The sequence below is a fragment of the Triticum aestivum genome, chromosome 3D (assembly GCF_018294505.1).
Source record: "Triticum aestivum cultivar Chinese Spring chromosome 3D, IWGSC CS RefSeq v2.1, whole genome shotgun sequence".
In the NCBI taxonomy this organism is placed as follows: domain Eukaryota; kingdom Viridiplantae; phylum Streptophyta; class Magnoliopsida; order Poales; family Poaceae; genus Triticum; species Triticum aestivum.
In genome coordinates this window covers 485,466,415-485,483,666 of record NC_057802.1, presented here as the reverse complement: position 1 = coordinate 485,483,666, position 17,252 = coordinate 485,466,415, and the positions used below count along the sequence as shown (strand labels likewise).

Below are 17,252 nucleotides of genomic sequence, written 5' to 3'. Positions count from 1 at the left end.
TCGGACGGAAACTCGAGGAAACTCGAGGAGAAATTGACCACAGAGGGATGGGGGGAAGAAATCGTAGGCAGGACTGTGAGCATGGAGGGACCCTTACCTTAAATCTCCGGCTGCTCCGGCGACGACGCTCCAGTCCGGCGAACCCCAGCAATGGTCGCGAATGCGGTCGACTCTTCCGCCACCGCCGCCGCCACCGCCTTCTCCTCTCGGTTTCTCCTCCAATCGAATGCAAATGGTGTGGATGGTGGGTTGGGGGAGTAATGAATGGGAGGGGAGTAATGAAACCGCGACAGGGAGCGAGTGGCGAGTCATGGGAGACGACAACCGTAGTCGAGGGTGGCGTGCGGGCGTGACGGCAGTTCCACCGCACGCCCCGACTCACAACCGCTGTCGTCGGAGGAAAAACCGGCGTGCGGACGAACTACGTACACACCACACACGGGGCTTGTCCGACATGGCACACCAAATCCATCTTTTTGTGTCAAGATTCGTGCAAAAGATAGTCACCGACGATTCAGGCGTGTGGGCGAGTTGGAGAAGTGCCACAGGTGTGGGCGTTAGTGTTTCCGTAGAAAAAACATTGGTCGCCTCTCCTATGAGCCTATGGCCTTAGGGCATCTTCAACGGCAACCCACAAATTTTCTTCGGCATCCGTCCACGGACTGGACCTCCTCTTCGTGAACACGGATGCGGGAGGATGCCATCCAGCCGTGGTATGTATATGTCCGCCAGTAAATTCAAATTCAAATGTATGCTGATCCAAACAACGCGTCGGATCGCAGCCGCACTGGATCACATCCCCGATCACAACAAAAGACAGGCAAATATGCTTAGTTTTTACATGAAGGAATCCAAAAGAACATCAGTCCGGTTATCCGTGCATTTCTTCCCTGCCGGACCAGTAATCACAACAAGCTGCTCCCCGATCAAGGAGGATTCGTCGCCGCCGTGTAGGCAGCCTCCTGATGTCTACTACACAACCTTCTTCTTGTAGACGTTGTTGGGCCTCCAAGTGCAGAGGTTTGTAGGACAGTAGCAAATTTCCCTCAAGTGGATGACCTAAGGTTTATCAATCCGTGGGAGGCGTAGGATGAAGATGGTCTCTCTCAAACAACCCTGCAACCAAATAACAAAGAGTCTCTTGTGTCCCCAACACACCCAATACAATGGTAAATTGTATAGGTGCACTAGTTCGGCGAAGAGATGGTGATACAAGTGCAATATGGATGATAGATATAGGTATTTGTAATCTGAAAATATAAAAACAGCAAGGTAACTAATGATAAAAGCGAGCGATAACGGTATTGCAATGCGTTGAAACAAGGCCTAGGGTTCATCCTTTCACTAGTGCAAGTTCTCTCAACAATAATAACATAATTGGATCATATAAATATCCCTCAACATGCAACAAAGAGTCACTCCAAAGTCACTAATAGTGGAGAACAAACGAAGAGATTATTGTAGGGTACGAAACCACCTCAAAGTTATTCTTTCGGATCGATCTATTCAAGATTTCGTACTAGAATAACACCTTAAGACACATATCAACCAAAACCCTAATGTCACCTAGATACTCCAAAGTCACCTCAAGTATCCGTGGGTATGATTATACGATATGCATCACACAATCTCAGATTCATCTATTCAACCAACACATAGAACTTCAAAGAGTGCCCCAAAGTTTCCACTAAAGAGTCAAGACGAAAACGTGTGTCAACCCCTATGCATAAGTTCACAATGTTACGGAACCCGCAAGTTGATCACCAAAACATACATCAAGTAGATCACGTGAATATCCCATTGTCACCACAGATAAGAACATGCAAGACATACATCAAGTGTTCTCAAATCCTTAAAGACTCAATCCGATAAGATAACTTCAAAGGGAAAACTCAATCCGTTACAAGAGAGTAGAGGGGGAGAAACATCATAAGATCCAACTATAATAGCAAAGCTCGCGATACATCAAGATCGTACCACCTTAAGAACACGAGAGAGAGAGAGATCAAACACATAGCTACTGGTACATACCCTCAGTCCCGAGGGTGAACTACTCCCTCCTCGTCATGGAGAGCGCCGGGATGATGAAGATGGCCACTGGTGATGGATCGCCCCTCCGGCAGGGTGCCAGAACAGGGTCCCGATTGGTTTTTCGTGGCTACAGAGGCTTGCGGCGGCGGAACTCCCGATCTAGGTTATGTTCTGGGGGTTTCTGTATATATAAGAGGTTTTGGCGTCGGGAACAAGTCAGGGGGGTCTCCGGGCTGTCCACGAGGTAGGGGCGCGCCCAGGGGGGTGGGCGCGCCTCCCACCCTCGTGGGAAGCCCGGGACTCTTCTGGCCCAACTCTTTTACTCCATGGCCTTCTTCTGGTCCAAAAATAAGCTCCGTCAAGTTTCAGGTCAATTGGACTCCGTTTGGTTTTCCTTTTCTGTGATACTCAAAAACAAGGAAAAAAAAGAAACTGGCACTGGGCTCTAGGTTAATAGGTTAGACCCAAAAATCATATAAAATAGCATATAAATGCATATAAAACATCCTAGAAGGATAATATAATAGCATGAATACTTCATAAATTATAGATACGTTGGAGACGTATCAGCATCCCCAAGCTTAATTCCTGCTCGTCCTCGAGTAGGTAAATGATAAAACAAATAATTTATGAAGTGCGAATGCTAGCAAGTGCATAAGTTTGATCAATGATAGTTCCAATCACTTTTTCTAGCATCATTATATATCATAACAGTAGCTCATATCATAAAGCTTTTCATGATCAAGTAACAAGCTATTCACATGTTAAAGCATAGACCATAAACTTTCTTGAAAACTAACAAACTATGTTCTCAGTCATCAAACAATTGCAATTCATCTTATTTTCAGGAAGGGTCTATGTAAGAGCTTTGATTTAGCAAAACCCACATACTCAACTATCATATAGTCTTCCATGATTTCTACCACTCAAAGCATATTTTTAGAACAAATAGCATTCATCGAACACAGAGAAAGATATGGGCTTAATGTTTCGCCTCCCAACCTTTTACCTCAAGGGTAATGTCAACAATAATAATTCATGATCAAATATATTTGAATGGCCATATATGCTTAGATCTTTCTCCACCACATGATGCTTGCCAACTAAAAAGTAGGTTGGAATGAGAAGGAATACTACCGACTCTTGCATAAAAGCAAAAGATAGGCCCTTCACAGAGGGAAGCAGGGATTTGTAGAGGTGCCAGAGCTCGAAGCTTTAAAACGGAGATGAAAATAATTTTGAGAGGTATGCTTTCATTGTCAACATAACGACCAAGAGTTCCCAATATCTTCCATACTAGATACATTATAGGCGGTTCCCAAGCAGAAAGGTAAAGCTTTTACTCCCCCTCCACCAACAATCACACTCCACGGCTTGTCCAAAACAACGGGTGCCGTCCAACTATCAACAATCCTGGGGAAGTTTTGTTTAAATTGTTTGCGATTTTGTTTTTGATCTTTTGATCATAGGACTGGGCACCCCAGTTACCAGCCATTTTCTCGTGAATGATGAGCGGAGTCCACTCATCATGAGAATAACCCACCTAGCATGGAAGATACCGACAACCCATAGTCGCTACATGAGCAATTCGGGCATACAAAACAAATTATTATTTGAAGGTTAAGAGTTTGGCACATGCAAATTTACTTGGAACGGCAGGTAAATACCGCATATAGGTAGATATGGTGGACACTCATGGAATAAACTTGGTTCAAGGAATTTGGATGCACAAGCAGTATTCCCGCTTAGTACAGATATTTTGGCTAGCAAAGGATTCTAAATAGCAAGCACCACATGTTAGAGGATCCATAACAATATAACTTCTATACAAATATACTCAAGCATAACTCATTATGTTGTCTTCCTTGTCCAACTTCAACTAATTTGCTCAGGTTTGAAAATAATTAATGGGGTTCACAATCATAGAAGATGTCCAAGATAGTATATTTATATGTGAGATCTCTCTTCCTTCAATATTCTTTCATGAATTGTTCAAGTGACCAACAATGTTTGCTAACCTTCAATAAATTTACCATCTCTACTTCTTATATGTGAAGTCATTACTCCCCATGGGATAAGCATATGAAACATATATAATTTCAGATTTATGATATTCAAATCATTCAACCATTACTCATAGGATATAAGTGAAGCACACGAGTAAATGACAAACTACTCCAAAAAGATATAAGTGAAGATCAATGAGTAGTTAAATAATTATGTAGCTATGTGAAGACTCTCTCTCATTTAAGAATTTTAGATCTTGGGATATTAATCAAACAGAAAGCAAAACAAAATAAAACGACACTTCAAGGATAGCACTCATCATGTGAAGAAGCAAAAACTTAGGCTCAACCGATACTAACCGATAATTGTTGAAGAAGAAAGGTGGGATGCCTACCGGGGCATCCCCAAGCTTAGATGCTTGAGACTTCTTGAAATATTATCTTGGGGTGCCTTGGGCATCCCCAAGCTTGAGCTTTTGCGTCTCCTTAATTCCTTTTATATCTCGGTTTCCCTAAATCTCAAAAACTTCATCCACACAAAACTCAACAAGAACTCGTGAGATAAGTTAGTATAAACCAATGCAAAAACCTTATCATTCTCTACTGTAGCAAATCACAAAAATTATTATTCAACATTGCATACTAAATGCCTCTGCATATTTAATACTCCTATCCTCAAATAGAATCATTAAACAAGCAAACATATGCAAACATAACAGCAATCTGCCAAAACAGTATAGTCTGTAAAGAATGCAAGATTCATCATACTTCCCTAACTCCAAACATTATGAAATTATACCACACTGTAGAAAATTTATCAGAGCTTATTATGCAAAAAGTTTCAACATTTTATCACATTCTGGCTTTTCTAGGGAATTTTTGCAACAGCGATAAACTTTCTGTTTTGAAACAGCAACATGTATACTTGCAAAATAAGCATGGTAAAGGCTATCCTTGACATATTTATTGAAAATAGAGATGCAAAACATTATTCTAAATAACAGCAAGTAAAAACTAACAAAATAAAATGATGCTCCAAGCAAAACACATATCATGTGGTGAATAAAAATATAGCTCCAAGTAAAGTTACCGATGAACGAAGAAGAAAGAGGGGATGCCATCCGGGGCATCCCCAAGCTTAGGCTCTTGGTTGTCCTTGAATATTACCTTGGGGTGCCTTGGGCATCCCCAAGCTTAGGCTCTTGCCACACCTTATTCCATAGTCCATCGAATCTTTACCCAAAACTTGAAAACTTCACAACACAAAACTCAACAGAAAACTTGTAAGCTCCGTTAGTATAAGAAAATAAATCACCACTTAGGTACTGTTGTGAACTCAATATAAATTCATATTGGTGTAATATATACTGTATTCCAAATTCTCTATGGTTCATACCCTCCGATACTACTCATAGATTCATCAAAATAAGCAAACACCACATAGAAAACAGAATCTGTCAAAAACAGAGCAGTCTGTAGTAATCTGTATCATTCGAATACTTCTGCAACTCCAAAAATTCTGAAATAAATTGGTGGACCTGAGTAATTTGTCTATTAATCATCTGCAAAAATAATCAACTTAAAATCACTCTTCTGTAAAAAATGACAGGTAATCTCGTGAGCGCAAAATTTCTGTTTTTTTACAGCAAGATCACATAGACTTCACCCAAGTCTTCCCAATGGTTCTACTTGGCACTTTATTGAAACAAAAGCTATAAAACATGATTACTACAGTAGCTTAATCATGTGAACACACAAAAACAGTAGGGTTAAATATTGGTTTGTCTCCCAACAAGCGCTTTTCTTTAATGCCTTTCTAGCTAGGCATGATGATTTCAATGATGCTCACCTAAAAGATAAGAATTGAAACATAAAGAGAGCATCATGAAGAAAATGACTAGCACATTTAAGTCTAACCCACTTCCTATGCATAGGGATTTTGTGAGCAAACAACTTATGGGAACAATAATCAACTAGCATAGGAAGGCAAAACAAGCATAACTTTAAAACTTTAAGCACATAAAGAGGAAACTTGATATTATTGCAACTCCTACAAGCATATATTCCTCCCTCATAATAATTTTCAGTAGAATCATGAATGAATTCAACAATATAACTATAACATAAAGCATTCTTTTCATGAGCCACAAGCATAAGTTTTTTATTACTCTCCACATAAGCAAATTTATTCTCATCAATAGTAGTGGGAGCAAACTCAACAAAATAACTATCATGTGAAGCATAATCCAATTGAAAATTAAAATCATGATGACAAGTTTCATGGTTATCTTTATTCTTTATAGCATACGTGTCATCACAATAATCATCATAAATAGGAGGCATGCTTTCATCATAATAAATTTGCTCATCAAAACTTGGGGGACTAAACATATCATCTTCATCAAACATAGCATCCCCAAGCTTGTGGTTTTGCATATCATTAGAATCATGGGTATTCAAAGAATTCATACTAACAACATTGCAATCATGCTCATCATTCAAAGATTTAGTGCCAAACATTTTAATGCATTCTTCCTCTAGCAATTGAGCACAATTATCCTTTCCATCATTTTCATGAAAGATATTAAAAAGATGAAGCATATGAGACACCCTCAATTCCATTTTTTGTAGTTTTCTTTTATAGACTAAATTAGTGATAAAACAAGAAACTAAAAGATTCGATTGCAAGATCTAAAGATATACCTTCAAGCACTAACCTCCCCGGCAATGGCGCCAGAAAAGAGCTTGATGTCTACTACACAACCTTCTTCTTGTAGACGTTGTTGGGCCTCCAAGTGCAGAGGTTTGTAGGACAGTAGCAAATTTCCCTCAAGTGGATGACCTAAGGTTTATCAATCCGTGGGAGGCGTAGGATGAAGATGGTCTCTCTCAAACAACCCTGCAACCAAATAACAAAGAGTCTCTTGTGTCCCCAACACACCCAATACAATGGTAAATTGTATAGGTGCACTAGTTCGGTGAAGAGATGGTGATACAAGTGCAATATGGATGATAGATATAGGTATTTGTAATCTGAAAATATAAAAACAGCAAGGTAACTAATGATAAAAGCGAGCGAAAACGGTATTGCAATGCGTTGAAACAAGGCCTAGGGTTCATCCTTTCACTAGTGCAAGTTCTCTCAACAATAATAACATAATTGGATCATATAAATATCCCTCAACATGCAACAAAGAGTCACTCCAAAGTCACTAATAGCGGAGAACAAACGAAGAGATTATTGTAGGGTACGAAACCACCTCAAAGTTATTCTTTCGGATCGATCTATTCAAGATTTCGTACTAGAATAACACCTTAAGACACATATCAACCAAAACCCTAATGTCACCTAGATACTCCAAAGTCACCTCAAGTATCCGTGGGTATGATTATACGATATGCATCACACAATCTCAAATTCATCTATTCAACCAACACATAGAACTTCAAAGAGTGCCCCAAAGTTTCCACTAAAGAGTCAAGACGAAAACGTGTGTCAACCCCTATGCATAAGTTCACAATGTTACGGAACCCGCAAGTTGATCACCAAAACATACATCAAGTAGATCACGTGAATATCCCATTGTCACCACAGATAAGAACATGCAAGACATACATCAAGTGTTCTCAAACCCTTAAAGACTCAATCCGATAAGATAACTTCAAAGGGAAAACTCAATCCGTTACAAGAGAGTAGAGGGGGAGAAACATCATAAGATCCAACTATAATAGCAAAGCTCGCGATACATCAAGATCGTACCACCTTAAGAACACGAGAGAGAGAGAGATCAAACACATAGCTACTGGTACATACCCTCAGCCCCGAGGATGAACTACTCCCTCCTCGTCATGGAGAGCGCCGGGATGATGAAGATGGCCACCGGTGATGGATCCCTCCTCCACCGATTGGTTTTTCGTGGCTACAGAGGCTTGCGGCGGCAGAACTCCCGATCTAGGTTATGTTCTGGGGGTTTCTGTATATATATAAGAGGTTTTGCCGTCGGGAACAAGTCAGGGGGGTCTCCGGGCTGTCCATGAGGTAGGGGGCACGCCCAGGGGGGGTGGGCGCGCCTCCCACCCTCGTGGGCAGCCCGGGACTCTTCTGGCCCAACTCTTTTACTCCATGGCCTTCTTCTGGTCCAAAAATAAGCTCCGTCAAGTTTCAGGTCAATTGGACTCCGTTTGGTTTTCCTTTTCTGCGATACTCAAAAACAAGGAAAAAACAGAAACTGGCACTGGGCTCTAGGTTAATAGGTTAGTCCCAAAAATAATACAAAATAGCATATAAATGCATATAAAACATCCTAGAAGGATAATATAATAGCATGAATACTTCATAAATTACAGATACGTTGGAGACGTATCACCTCTACGTCCGCGTCCACCTCCGCCGCGTCCTCATCTTCCGCCGCCGCCAACTCATCTTTCTGCCGCTCCAACATCTGGTAGCGGACGGATTGCAGGATAATTCCAGCTTCGGAGTCCAAAGAGTCTATATTCAAGGTCAACATCTTGGCGCCCTCCGCATTGGCAGCGACCTTCACCCTCTTTTCCTCGAGCGCGGCCTTCTTCTCCTCGAGCGTCGTCTTCCTTTCTTCGATCATGGTCCTCCGCTCTTCGAGCTTGATCTTCTTCTCTATCGCCTCCATCAAGTGCTTGAACCTTTTCATCTTCCTCTCGTCCTTGATGTCTGAGCACGCATGCATGTCTCCTTCTTCGCTAAGATCTCCTCGAACCTCTCTGTGAGCTTGGCCGCCGCACCTTCTCGCTTCGCCCTCTCCTCCTCCCACTTCTTGCCCCGTAAATTTCTTCTAACCTTCTTCGGCGGTTTTTGGGTTGGGTTGGTAGGGTCACCGGTTTCTTCCTCGTTGGCTTGGGAGGCGGTCTTGGCAATGAAAAGGCTCCACTTCGATTGCTCATTCAACTTCAACCAACAATGCATGACGGTGAAGGACTTCTTCTCCAACTTCTTGTACACCACACAAGCACGAGTAGGCTACATAATGAAACAATGCATATACATGTAGTGAGCAAAAAAACAAAACATGTCCGGCTAGTGAGCAACAAAACTAAAGCATATCCAAGTAGCGATCAACAAAACTAAAGAATATCCGGCTAGTGATCAGCAAAACTAAAGCATATCCAGTTATTGATCAACTTACTTGCTCGGTGATTTGTGCACCGCTAGGCCACCATGGATGAGATGCTTCAAGTGCCCGCAATACTTGGAGATGGCCTCTAGGATGGTGTACCATCAATGGTTGAGGGACTTCCACTCACGGTTGCGGATCAACGCGTCGGGGCGAAATGTTTGTGCTCATGGAACCATATGTGAATGTTCCTCCAAAAGGTTGTGCCCTTTTGCTCCATGCCGTGGATAGGATCAACGCTAGTGGCCAACCATGCATCGCACAACAGCTCGTCCTCACGCATGTTGAAGCTTTTTCCTCTACCTTTCTTCTTCATATCGTCGGCTGTATCATCCGGATCATCTCCGTCGCCGTCCTCCTCCTCCTCCCCCCTCCGGACACTGCTCTCCGACGGCCCAATGTTGCTGCTGTTGTGTGCCATCATCGGTCTAGATGTAAGACTGCTGCGTGGCCGTCTGGGTGTAGGACTGTTGCTGTTGGTAGTTGCCGGACCGGGTGGGATCCGAGTCTTCCACCCGCCCATCCTCATAGCCCCCTCCTCCTCCCCCGCCTCCGTCGTGGATGATGTCGAGCATCTGCCTGTCCGTGTCATACGCCGACTCCCCCGCTTTGGGCATTGCAGCGAACAGCGTGCGGGCACCCATCTGCTCCTCGGATGTCGGCCACGCCCGGACGAGCGACGACGAAGAATACTCAGAGAAGAGTGGCACTGCATTAACGTCGACGATGTAAGGCACCGTACCGGCGGGGGTTCCGAGCTGCTTGGCGGCGTAGTAGTACAAAGGCTTGTAAGGCTCCGGTCACGGTGCTGTCGGTGCTCCCATCTGCCAATTGGTTGGATTGCCATATGTCGTACCTGTTACTTAGGGGTTCAGATGACAACTGATGCACATTGTTCTTCTCCCATGAAGCCTTTCTAGGTTGGTCCATCTGTTGGATCACCATGTTCGAAGAGCATCTCTAGCAGAGCTGCTATAATCTCGGGGATTTGCAGTACTGCTCGGTGTTGGGCGGAACTGATGCCGCAAACCCGTACCGCGACAAGAGGAGGTGCTCCGCATCATCATCAAAAAGTATCTCCTCTATATTGGAATCATCTGACTAACGTCGAGGAAGGACTCGAAATATCATCCATCTACGAAAAATTTTCTAGACTACATCAAAACTCGCCCATCTGCCGATTTGAAAAAGGTAGAAAAGTTGCAAATCTTACCTTTCAACGGCGCCCTTCTCCTCCATGGCCGGCCGAAAGTGCGGCCGCCGCAACCCCCTTCTTCACCCCCGCAGCCGCCGCCTCCCCTACTTCCGCTCGCCTTCCTATGGCCCGCGTGGACGGCAGCTACTCAATCGTGCCCGGAGCAGCCGGTCCACCGGCACACCAATCGAAGCTCCCGGCCGGATCCATGATGGTGGCAACTGCAGCCTGCCCGCGGCAAGAAATGACGCCCCTCGAGCTCGAATCTTGGTGGAGGAGATGCGGGCGAGGACGATCAAAGCTAGAGACACTCTAGGGGGGCCGGAGGAAGAAAGAGTTGCTAGAGATTTGGGGAGGGGGCGGCGGCGAAACGGCGGGCACGCGCTCGAGGAAATTTCCCTCCTGCCAAGACGCGCGTGGGATAGAGAAAACCGCAAAGAAGGGGGAAACGTCAGATTTGGCGGCCGAAGGGCGATTTTTAGAGCTCGCCGTAATTAATTTTATCGGGACAACCGGATATACGGTACCTGTTCGGGCCGTTTTTTGGGCCCGGTACCGTATATCGGCGACGGATATAGCATAGCAGCTCTGCTAGAGATGCTCCAAGGCATGTGAACTAAGTCATGTATTCGGTTTCAGCTATTGGACTTGGAATTGATAGGAGTTTCCTCTGTCCTATCTAATTCAGTGTAAACATGAGCTTTCTCCCAATTCCAACTTAGAGCTTGTTTGGATAAGTTGGTGCCAGCGGTAGACAACTTGCATAAAATCTCTACCTATATGAAGGAACTTGTCTATCCAAAACAAGCCATTACAGCAACTGGTTTTGCCCAAATAAGCTAATGAGACAATCTAACTGGTACACTAAACACCGCAAGCCCTCGCGTTCATGGTGGTAGAAGCCAAGGATCTCAGCTTACTGCTGCCATGGCTCACCGCCACGCTGCGCATGGCCAAACCAAACAAGCCGGCTGGTGTTCCGCAAATGGCATATCGACAGCCATGGCCATGGCAGCAGCCCTGATGCAATTATACAAAACACATAAACAAAATTTTCTTGCTCCATGCCACCGCAAAATGAGCATATTTCAATATGAATATGGCTCAAACCGAAATTTGACATCAAACTGGAAGAGATTCCAATCGATAGAATAAAAAAAATTCAATTCAATACTGCCGAATAGATCCAGGCATTTCAGAGTTCAGTTGACGATTACATAGGATTGCTGGAAATAACACCAGAGCAACAGATAGTTTCTCCAAAGTCAAGCAAGTTGACAACTACGATAGATGGTCATAGTCACTCCCACAAGAGTCAGCATTCCATATTGCAGTTTACCACTAAACTACTTCTGCTTCAAGCTACTGATACCTGTGCACAAAGGATGGAGCAGCTCACTCGTTAAATCCACAGTAAACCTCAGATTTATGAAACTTGTAAAATTTTAAACCAGATCATTTCAGCATTACTTGGTAAATTATAATTATAAACTGGAAAACAAGCACAAAAGAGGAAGGTAAATATTAACACATGATCTACCTGAAATACAAAACTATCTTGAAAACGACATATATTCTTTAGATGCAACAGTGTAACTCGTTTTAAGCTTGAATGGACTAGTCAGGTTACAAATTGGCCATATCATGCTTCAACCTAAGTATTCAGTGTATCATGTTGCCGATTACAAATTGGTCATATCATGCTTCAACCTAAGTATGCTATAAGATCAGTAATGTAGTAATATACAAATAGAAACTACCAATCTACCATAGAATAATTACGTGGAGGACAAAAGCAATCTTTTCTTGTATTATTGCTGACTGAAACTCCCCAGTATGAGCATCACCATTTTACATCTCTTAGGCATTAAGTAGTTCATTAAATCTGGCGGCAACCACAGAATTCATGGCCACACAAGAAATAACATTGGTAATGTCAAAATGAATTGATCTGTCAAATAAGGAAATTATAGAGTTTTTTTTTCTTTTGACCCGAGGAAATTATAGAGTTAAAATGTAAGTGCTACTTTAGCAATTAAGAAAGGCCTCAAGCCCGTGCAGAAATCAATTGGTCTTGTATTATCTTACTAATTTCTCTCTTTTATACTCCGACATGACCCGACTGCACTGTACACAAGTACAGGAAAAGAAAACCAGAGCATCAAAGAAATCAGACATATAAAATTGCAGGGTCCATCTAATAACAAAAATGTTGTAAAAAAAACTAACAACAGAAGTATTATTCCATCTCCTATGAGATGCCTTGTTTCCTGACTCCTCAATTCACATGTAGCGGTATAAAAGAACAATAGTACACAACCATGGTAGTTTCGCAGAGAGTTAATGCTCAAGTTGCTAACACAACAAAGAACATGGCTATAAGTTAATTGGGAGATTTTAACACTTCAGAACAACAGTAATGTATTCCATCAACCATATATTGAAAATAAATTGAATTCCAACAGTTACCTTCATCATAGAAACTTGTGAAAGGATAATAGGAGTACACGTTGTCGCTTTTAAAAAGCTTCTTGGGCTGCATTGACTCAAGCTGAACCATGAAGAGAGATAAGTGCACCCATAAAAGTAATGCATGAACATCCTCAGCATAACGCACTATACGTGCCCTCGCCTTGTCAATCTTAAACTCCAACCCAAGTAGCTTCTGCAGTTCAATGGATTTCCTCAACACCCAAACGGCAACCCCATTGCAATTGACCTTCCTATCCCACATTCGGAAACAGGGTTGGTAGTGGCAGGGAAACGGGCAGCGGGTGCACGACAAAGCAGAGAAGCCAACACCGCCATCATCTACCTTGATGATCTGAACACTGTCACCGTAATAAGCATCAGGTGGCCTATGGATCACAGTTAGCGTCTGTCTATACAAATCAAACTCAAGTATGCCGCTCAAAATGGGAACGGGCCGGGTCGGCCCGCTGGGTCGCCGACCCGATCCAAAAATTAGAGGCCGATGGGTCACATGGGTCGACCCTCAAATTTTTCTGGGTCAGTAGAGCCGGCACCAAGTGACCCGTTGGGTCAGCGGGATCGGCCCACCTCGTGGTCTCTATTCTCACGACAGCTATGTCCCAATCATCGCCCTCGCCGATCTCTGCCGTGCCGGTGGTGCTGCCTCCCGCTCATCGTCCCAGTCATGTCCAGCTCATTATCCAGCTCACCGTTAGCCCGTCCTCCGTGCGCCGTCCAGCTCTCTAGTGTAAATTTGAGACTAGGTAGAGCGTCAGTCTGATGTCAACTAGTAGTACTAGCGGCATCCGATGGCTAGACACAATTCACCCGCATGGATGCATCTCTGTACAATGCCTGGAAACAAACACACGAGCTTACTATGGTCTAGGTAATGTATGCATGTACAATGAACAGATGCAGTAGCTAGACCACTTGAATCTCCGTATAATTTTTTTCTTCTATTCCTAGATTACTACTCTATTAGGATTTTAGCTATCAGCATATCACAAAAAAAGAGCAGCACACGTCACTAATAATTGGGTCGACCCGAAATACCCATCGGGCCAACAAGGCCACTACTATTCACGATATGGGTCGACCCGTGGCCTCTTAAGTTGGCCCTGAGGCCACCAGGGCCGGGTCCAAGGCCAGGGCCGGGTCGACCCATTCCCATCTTGATATGCCGCTATGCATCTTAAGCAACCAGTGAAGGGTGTTACCAACAAGTGTGCCGGCATTAACAACAGTAATACCCCTATATGGAAGCGGTGTTGAGAGGAGATCACTCCATACGCCAGTCTCTGAGCAGTAAACACTTGTGAAGGCGACGGCTTCATTATCATGCTCGTAGCTGTCCACCACGACCACTTTGAAAGGGCTCGAGTGGCAGGCACCATGCGCGTGGCCCTGCTCGCCGGCAGCGCAGAGCACCGCCGCGGTATGCATGTCTTCAAACTCCGTCGGAACCGACAAGAGGGAGCGGTCGCCAGTCACGGGGTCCCACACAATGACCTGACGCCTCTCCCTGTTGAGGAGGAGCACGCTTCCGTGGCGGCAGTCGACCAACCTCCATGGATCGCGGCCGTGGACTTGTAGTTGTAGGGAGAAGTGGCCGGGAGGGATGCGGTAGGGCAGGTCCAGGGTGGATCTGAACGAGAGTCTTCCGTACTCATACGAGAAGTCCCCAAGGAGGGGAGGCTTCCGGTGGTGGATGCGGAAGCGGCGGAGAAACTTGGGTTCGGTGGCGATGTGTTGCCAGCGCTTGGCGACGAGGGAGGCGCGCAGGAGGTAGGGCGGCTGTGGGGGTAGACGGAGGAGGATCTCGCGCAGTAGGTCGTCGTCTTCCAGCGGATGCTCGGCCGCCGGCGACGGCGAGGATGGTTGGCGGCGGCGGCGGCCCATGTTCGCCGTCTACGGATTTGGGTGGGGTTTCGGAGAGTGGAGACGGGCTGTTGGGGGAGTGTGAAATGTGTGATTTAGAAAACAAAAAACATTGGTCGCCTCAGCTATGAGCCTGCTGAAGTCAAACTTACTAAAGTTTGACCAACTTTATAGAAAAGAATATAAATATTACTATAACAAATCTATATAATGTGAAAGTATATTCAATAATGAATCTATTTGTATTGATATGTTAATATTTCTTTTATAAACTTTGTCAAAGTTTAGAAAACTTAACTTTGACTAAAGCTTATATGCGGAGTAAATAAAAACGGAGGGAGTACATTCTTTTCAGACAAAGGTGTCTACTTTCTATTCTGCCGAAGAAAAAGAGAGGAATGTGAAATGTGTGATTTAGAAAATGTGTAAACCAATGGAAAGGAGAGGAACAAGATTTCACGATATTCATTGTTTTAACCTTGCTTCGTTGGCTAAAGGCATCTCGAACATCGACCCGCAAATTTCCTTCCGCATCCGTCCGCGGACGAGGGTACCAATCCGCGGACACGGATGCTGGAGGCCGCCATCCAACGCTGCCCGCATAAATTTCAAATATTTTTTCATAAACCGAATGGAATTCGTGCAAACACAACGATTTTTCATATAAACCGAACGAGATTCATGCAAACGCATCGAATTTTCATTACATTTCAAACATTTAGAACAAACAAAATAAACCCTACCCTAAACCTATCCAACGGCGGCGGCCGTCCGACGTCCAACTTCATTTCTATTCCGTGTCGATAACCACATCCTCAATCTGCCGTCTGCATAAACGACGGCGGTAAGACCTGTGAAGTGAAGGTGCGGTCTACGTCGAGAAAAAGTAGAACACGGGAGTCGGGAGATGGACCGACCCACATGGGACACAAGGCCCCGACGCCTCCTGTGTCCTACTCATCCTCGGAGGAGTCCGCAACCTGCCCGTCTCCAGAGGATGTGAGGTCCACGATGGAAATGGTGGCACCGACGCTATCGTCGTTGAACTGGCCCGCCCAATACTTCGTCGGCGACCGCGTAGGAGGCGCATCTGGCATTGTTCTCGTCCGCGATCGCCTGCAGATGCGCCTTCGCGGCGGCCTCTTTCTGTTCAGCGATGGCTTGAGCGTGGACGACCTCATAGATCGCACGCTGCTCCGCGACGAAGTTGAGGTTTTCGCTGCGACCATGGCCGCGATAGATTCTTCGCACGAGAGCAAGGGCTGTGAAGGTTGGTAGGATTGATTTACCAATTCGCCTCTTTTATAGGGCAGTTAAAGCCTTGGGTCGCTTCGCCCTAAGGAATGGATAACCGTTTGCCAATGCTTCATGTAGTCTATGTTCACAGAGATGAAGGCGGGGGCTTTGATGACACCGCTAGAAATCCAGAAGCACGATCTCTTTTTTGACAGGACGTGCCAGTGGAAACGACCTTGAGCTACATTGCTCTCAATAATGACTATTGGCAAGACGATTTGACTGTGCCAGGAGAGATAACGCCTCGGTTCTCAACTGGAAAAGTTGTTAGGGTTGGACCTGGTCAAACCTCCCGTGGTCAGCCTTTGCGGCTAAGTTAAAAAGATACATCGACCTCGTTGGTTGTAGTAGGCTGAGAAGGTGAAGGGCTTATTAAATAATGTTCCCTATTATTTCTGAACACATGGTTGCGATCGGGAAGGCCAAGCAGACCTCGAAGCCGAGCATTTCCTTGGAATCGGGAGCCGACGTGGAGGATGGAACTCGCCTATGAAGCCAAAGACTCGAGGGTGCCCAATGCCCTCAGCTTGAAGACTAGTTCAGGGCTACTGTTAGTGCCCTGGATTAGGGGGGACTTGCCACGTTGGTCTGTCGTGTACGGGCCGGGCCGAGGACCCATCAAAGAGTGATGAATGGGCCACACATGCCCTGGCCCTTGGCATAATAAGGATGAAGATCTCCTGAAGACTTGGCATACACTTCAAGCATATCTGAACGAATGTCATACTTATCCCTAGATTGTAACCGACCATGTGTAAACCCTAAATGCCCCTGGTGCCTATATAAGCCGTGCGGTTTAGTCTATAGAGATGCGAATACAAGGTCTAGAGCTTAGAACTCTTTCATATGATCTCGAGATAGATCAATCTGTACATTGTACCTCATCATAATCAATAGTAGCAGGGCGTAGGGTTTTACCTCATCAAGAGGGCCTGAACCTGGGTAGCCACCGTGTCCCTATTTTCTCTTGTTGTCATCTAGCTCAAATCACCAAGCTTACGTTCAGGTTAACCGAAATTACCAAAGTAAATTCGGTTTCTCATAATCGCTAACCGAGGACAGTACCGAACAAATCGGTTTCGGTCATTTCGGCTTCGGTTCAGGTTAACTCGGTTCGGTCGTTCGGTTTTCGGGTTATACGCCCAACCGCCAGTTCCTTTCCTTTCCCGCCCGCCTGCCCGCGACCTCTCACCCGTCCGCCACAGCCTCGACGCCGCCCCG

The 17,252-nt window shown here is 44.8% G+C and overlaps 1 protein-coding gene across 1 annotated transcript; it reads right to left on the bottom strand.

Annotated features, from left to right (window-relative positions):
* Positions 1-11,537: 11,537 nt before the first annotated feature.
* Positions 11,538-14,815, bottom strand: LOC123079872 (uncharacterized). The gene is made up of 2 exons (XM_044502699.1): positions 12,852-14,815; positions 11,538-11,754 (listed from the first exon to the last, which is right to left on the bottom strand). Exon 1 carries the CDS (start codon positions 14,754-14,756, stop codon positions 13,965-13,967), a length of 792 nt encoding a protein of 263 aa, XP_044358634.1. The 5' UTR covers positions 14,757-14,815; the 3' UTR covers positions 11,538-11,754; positions 12,852-13,964.
* Positions 14,816-17,252: the final 2,437 nt, after the last annotated feature.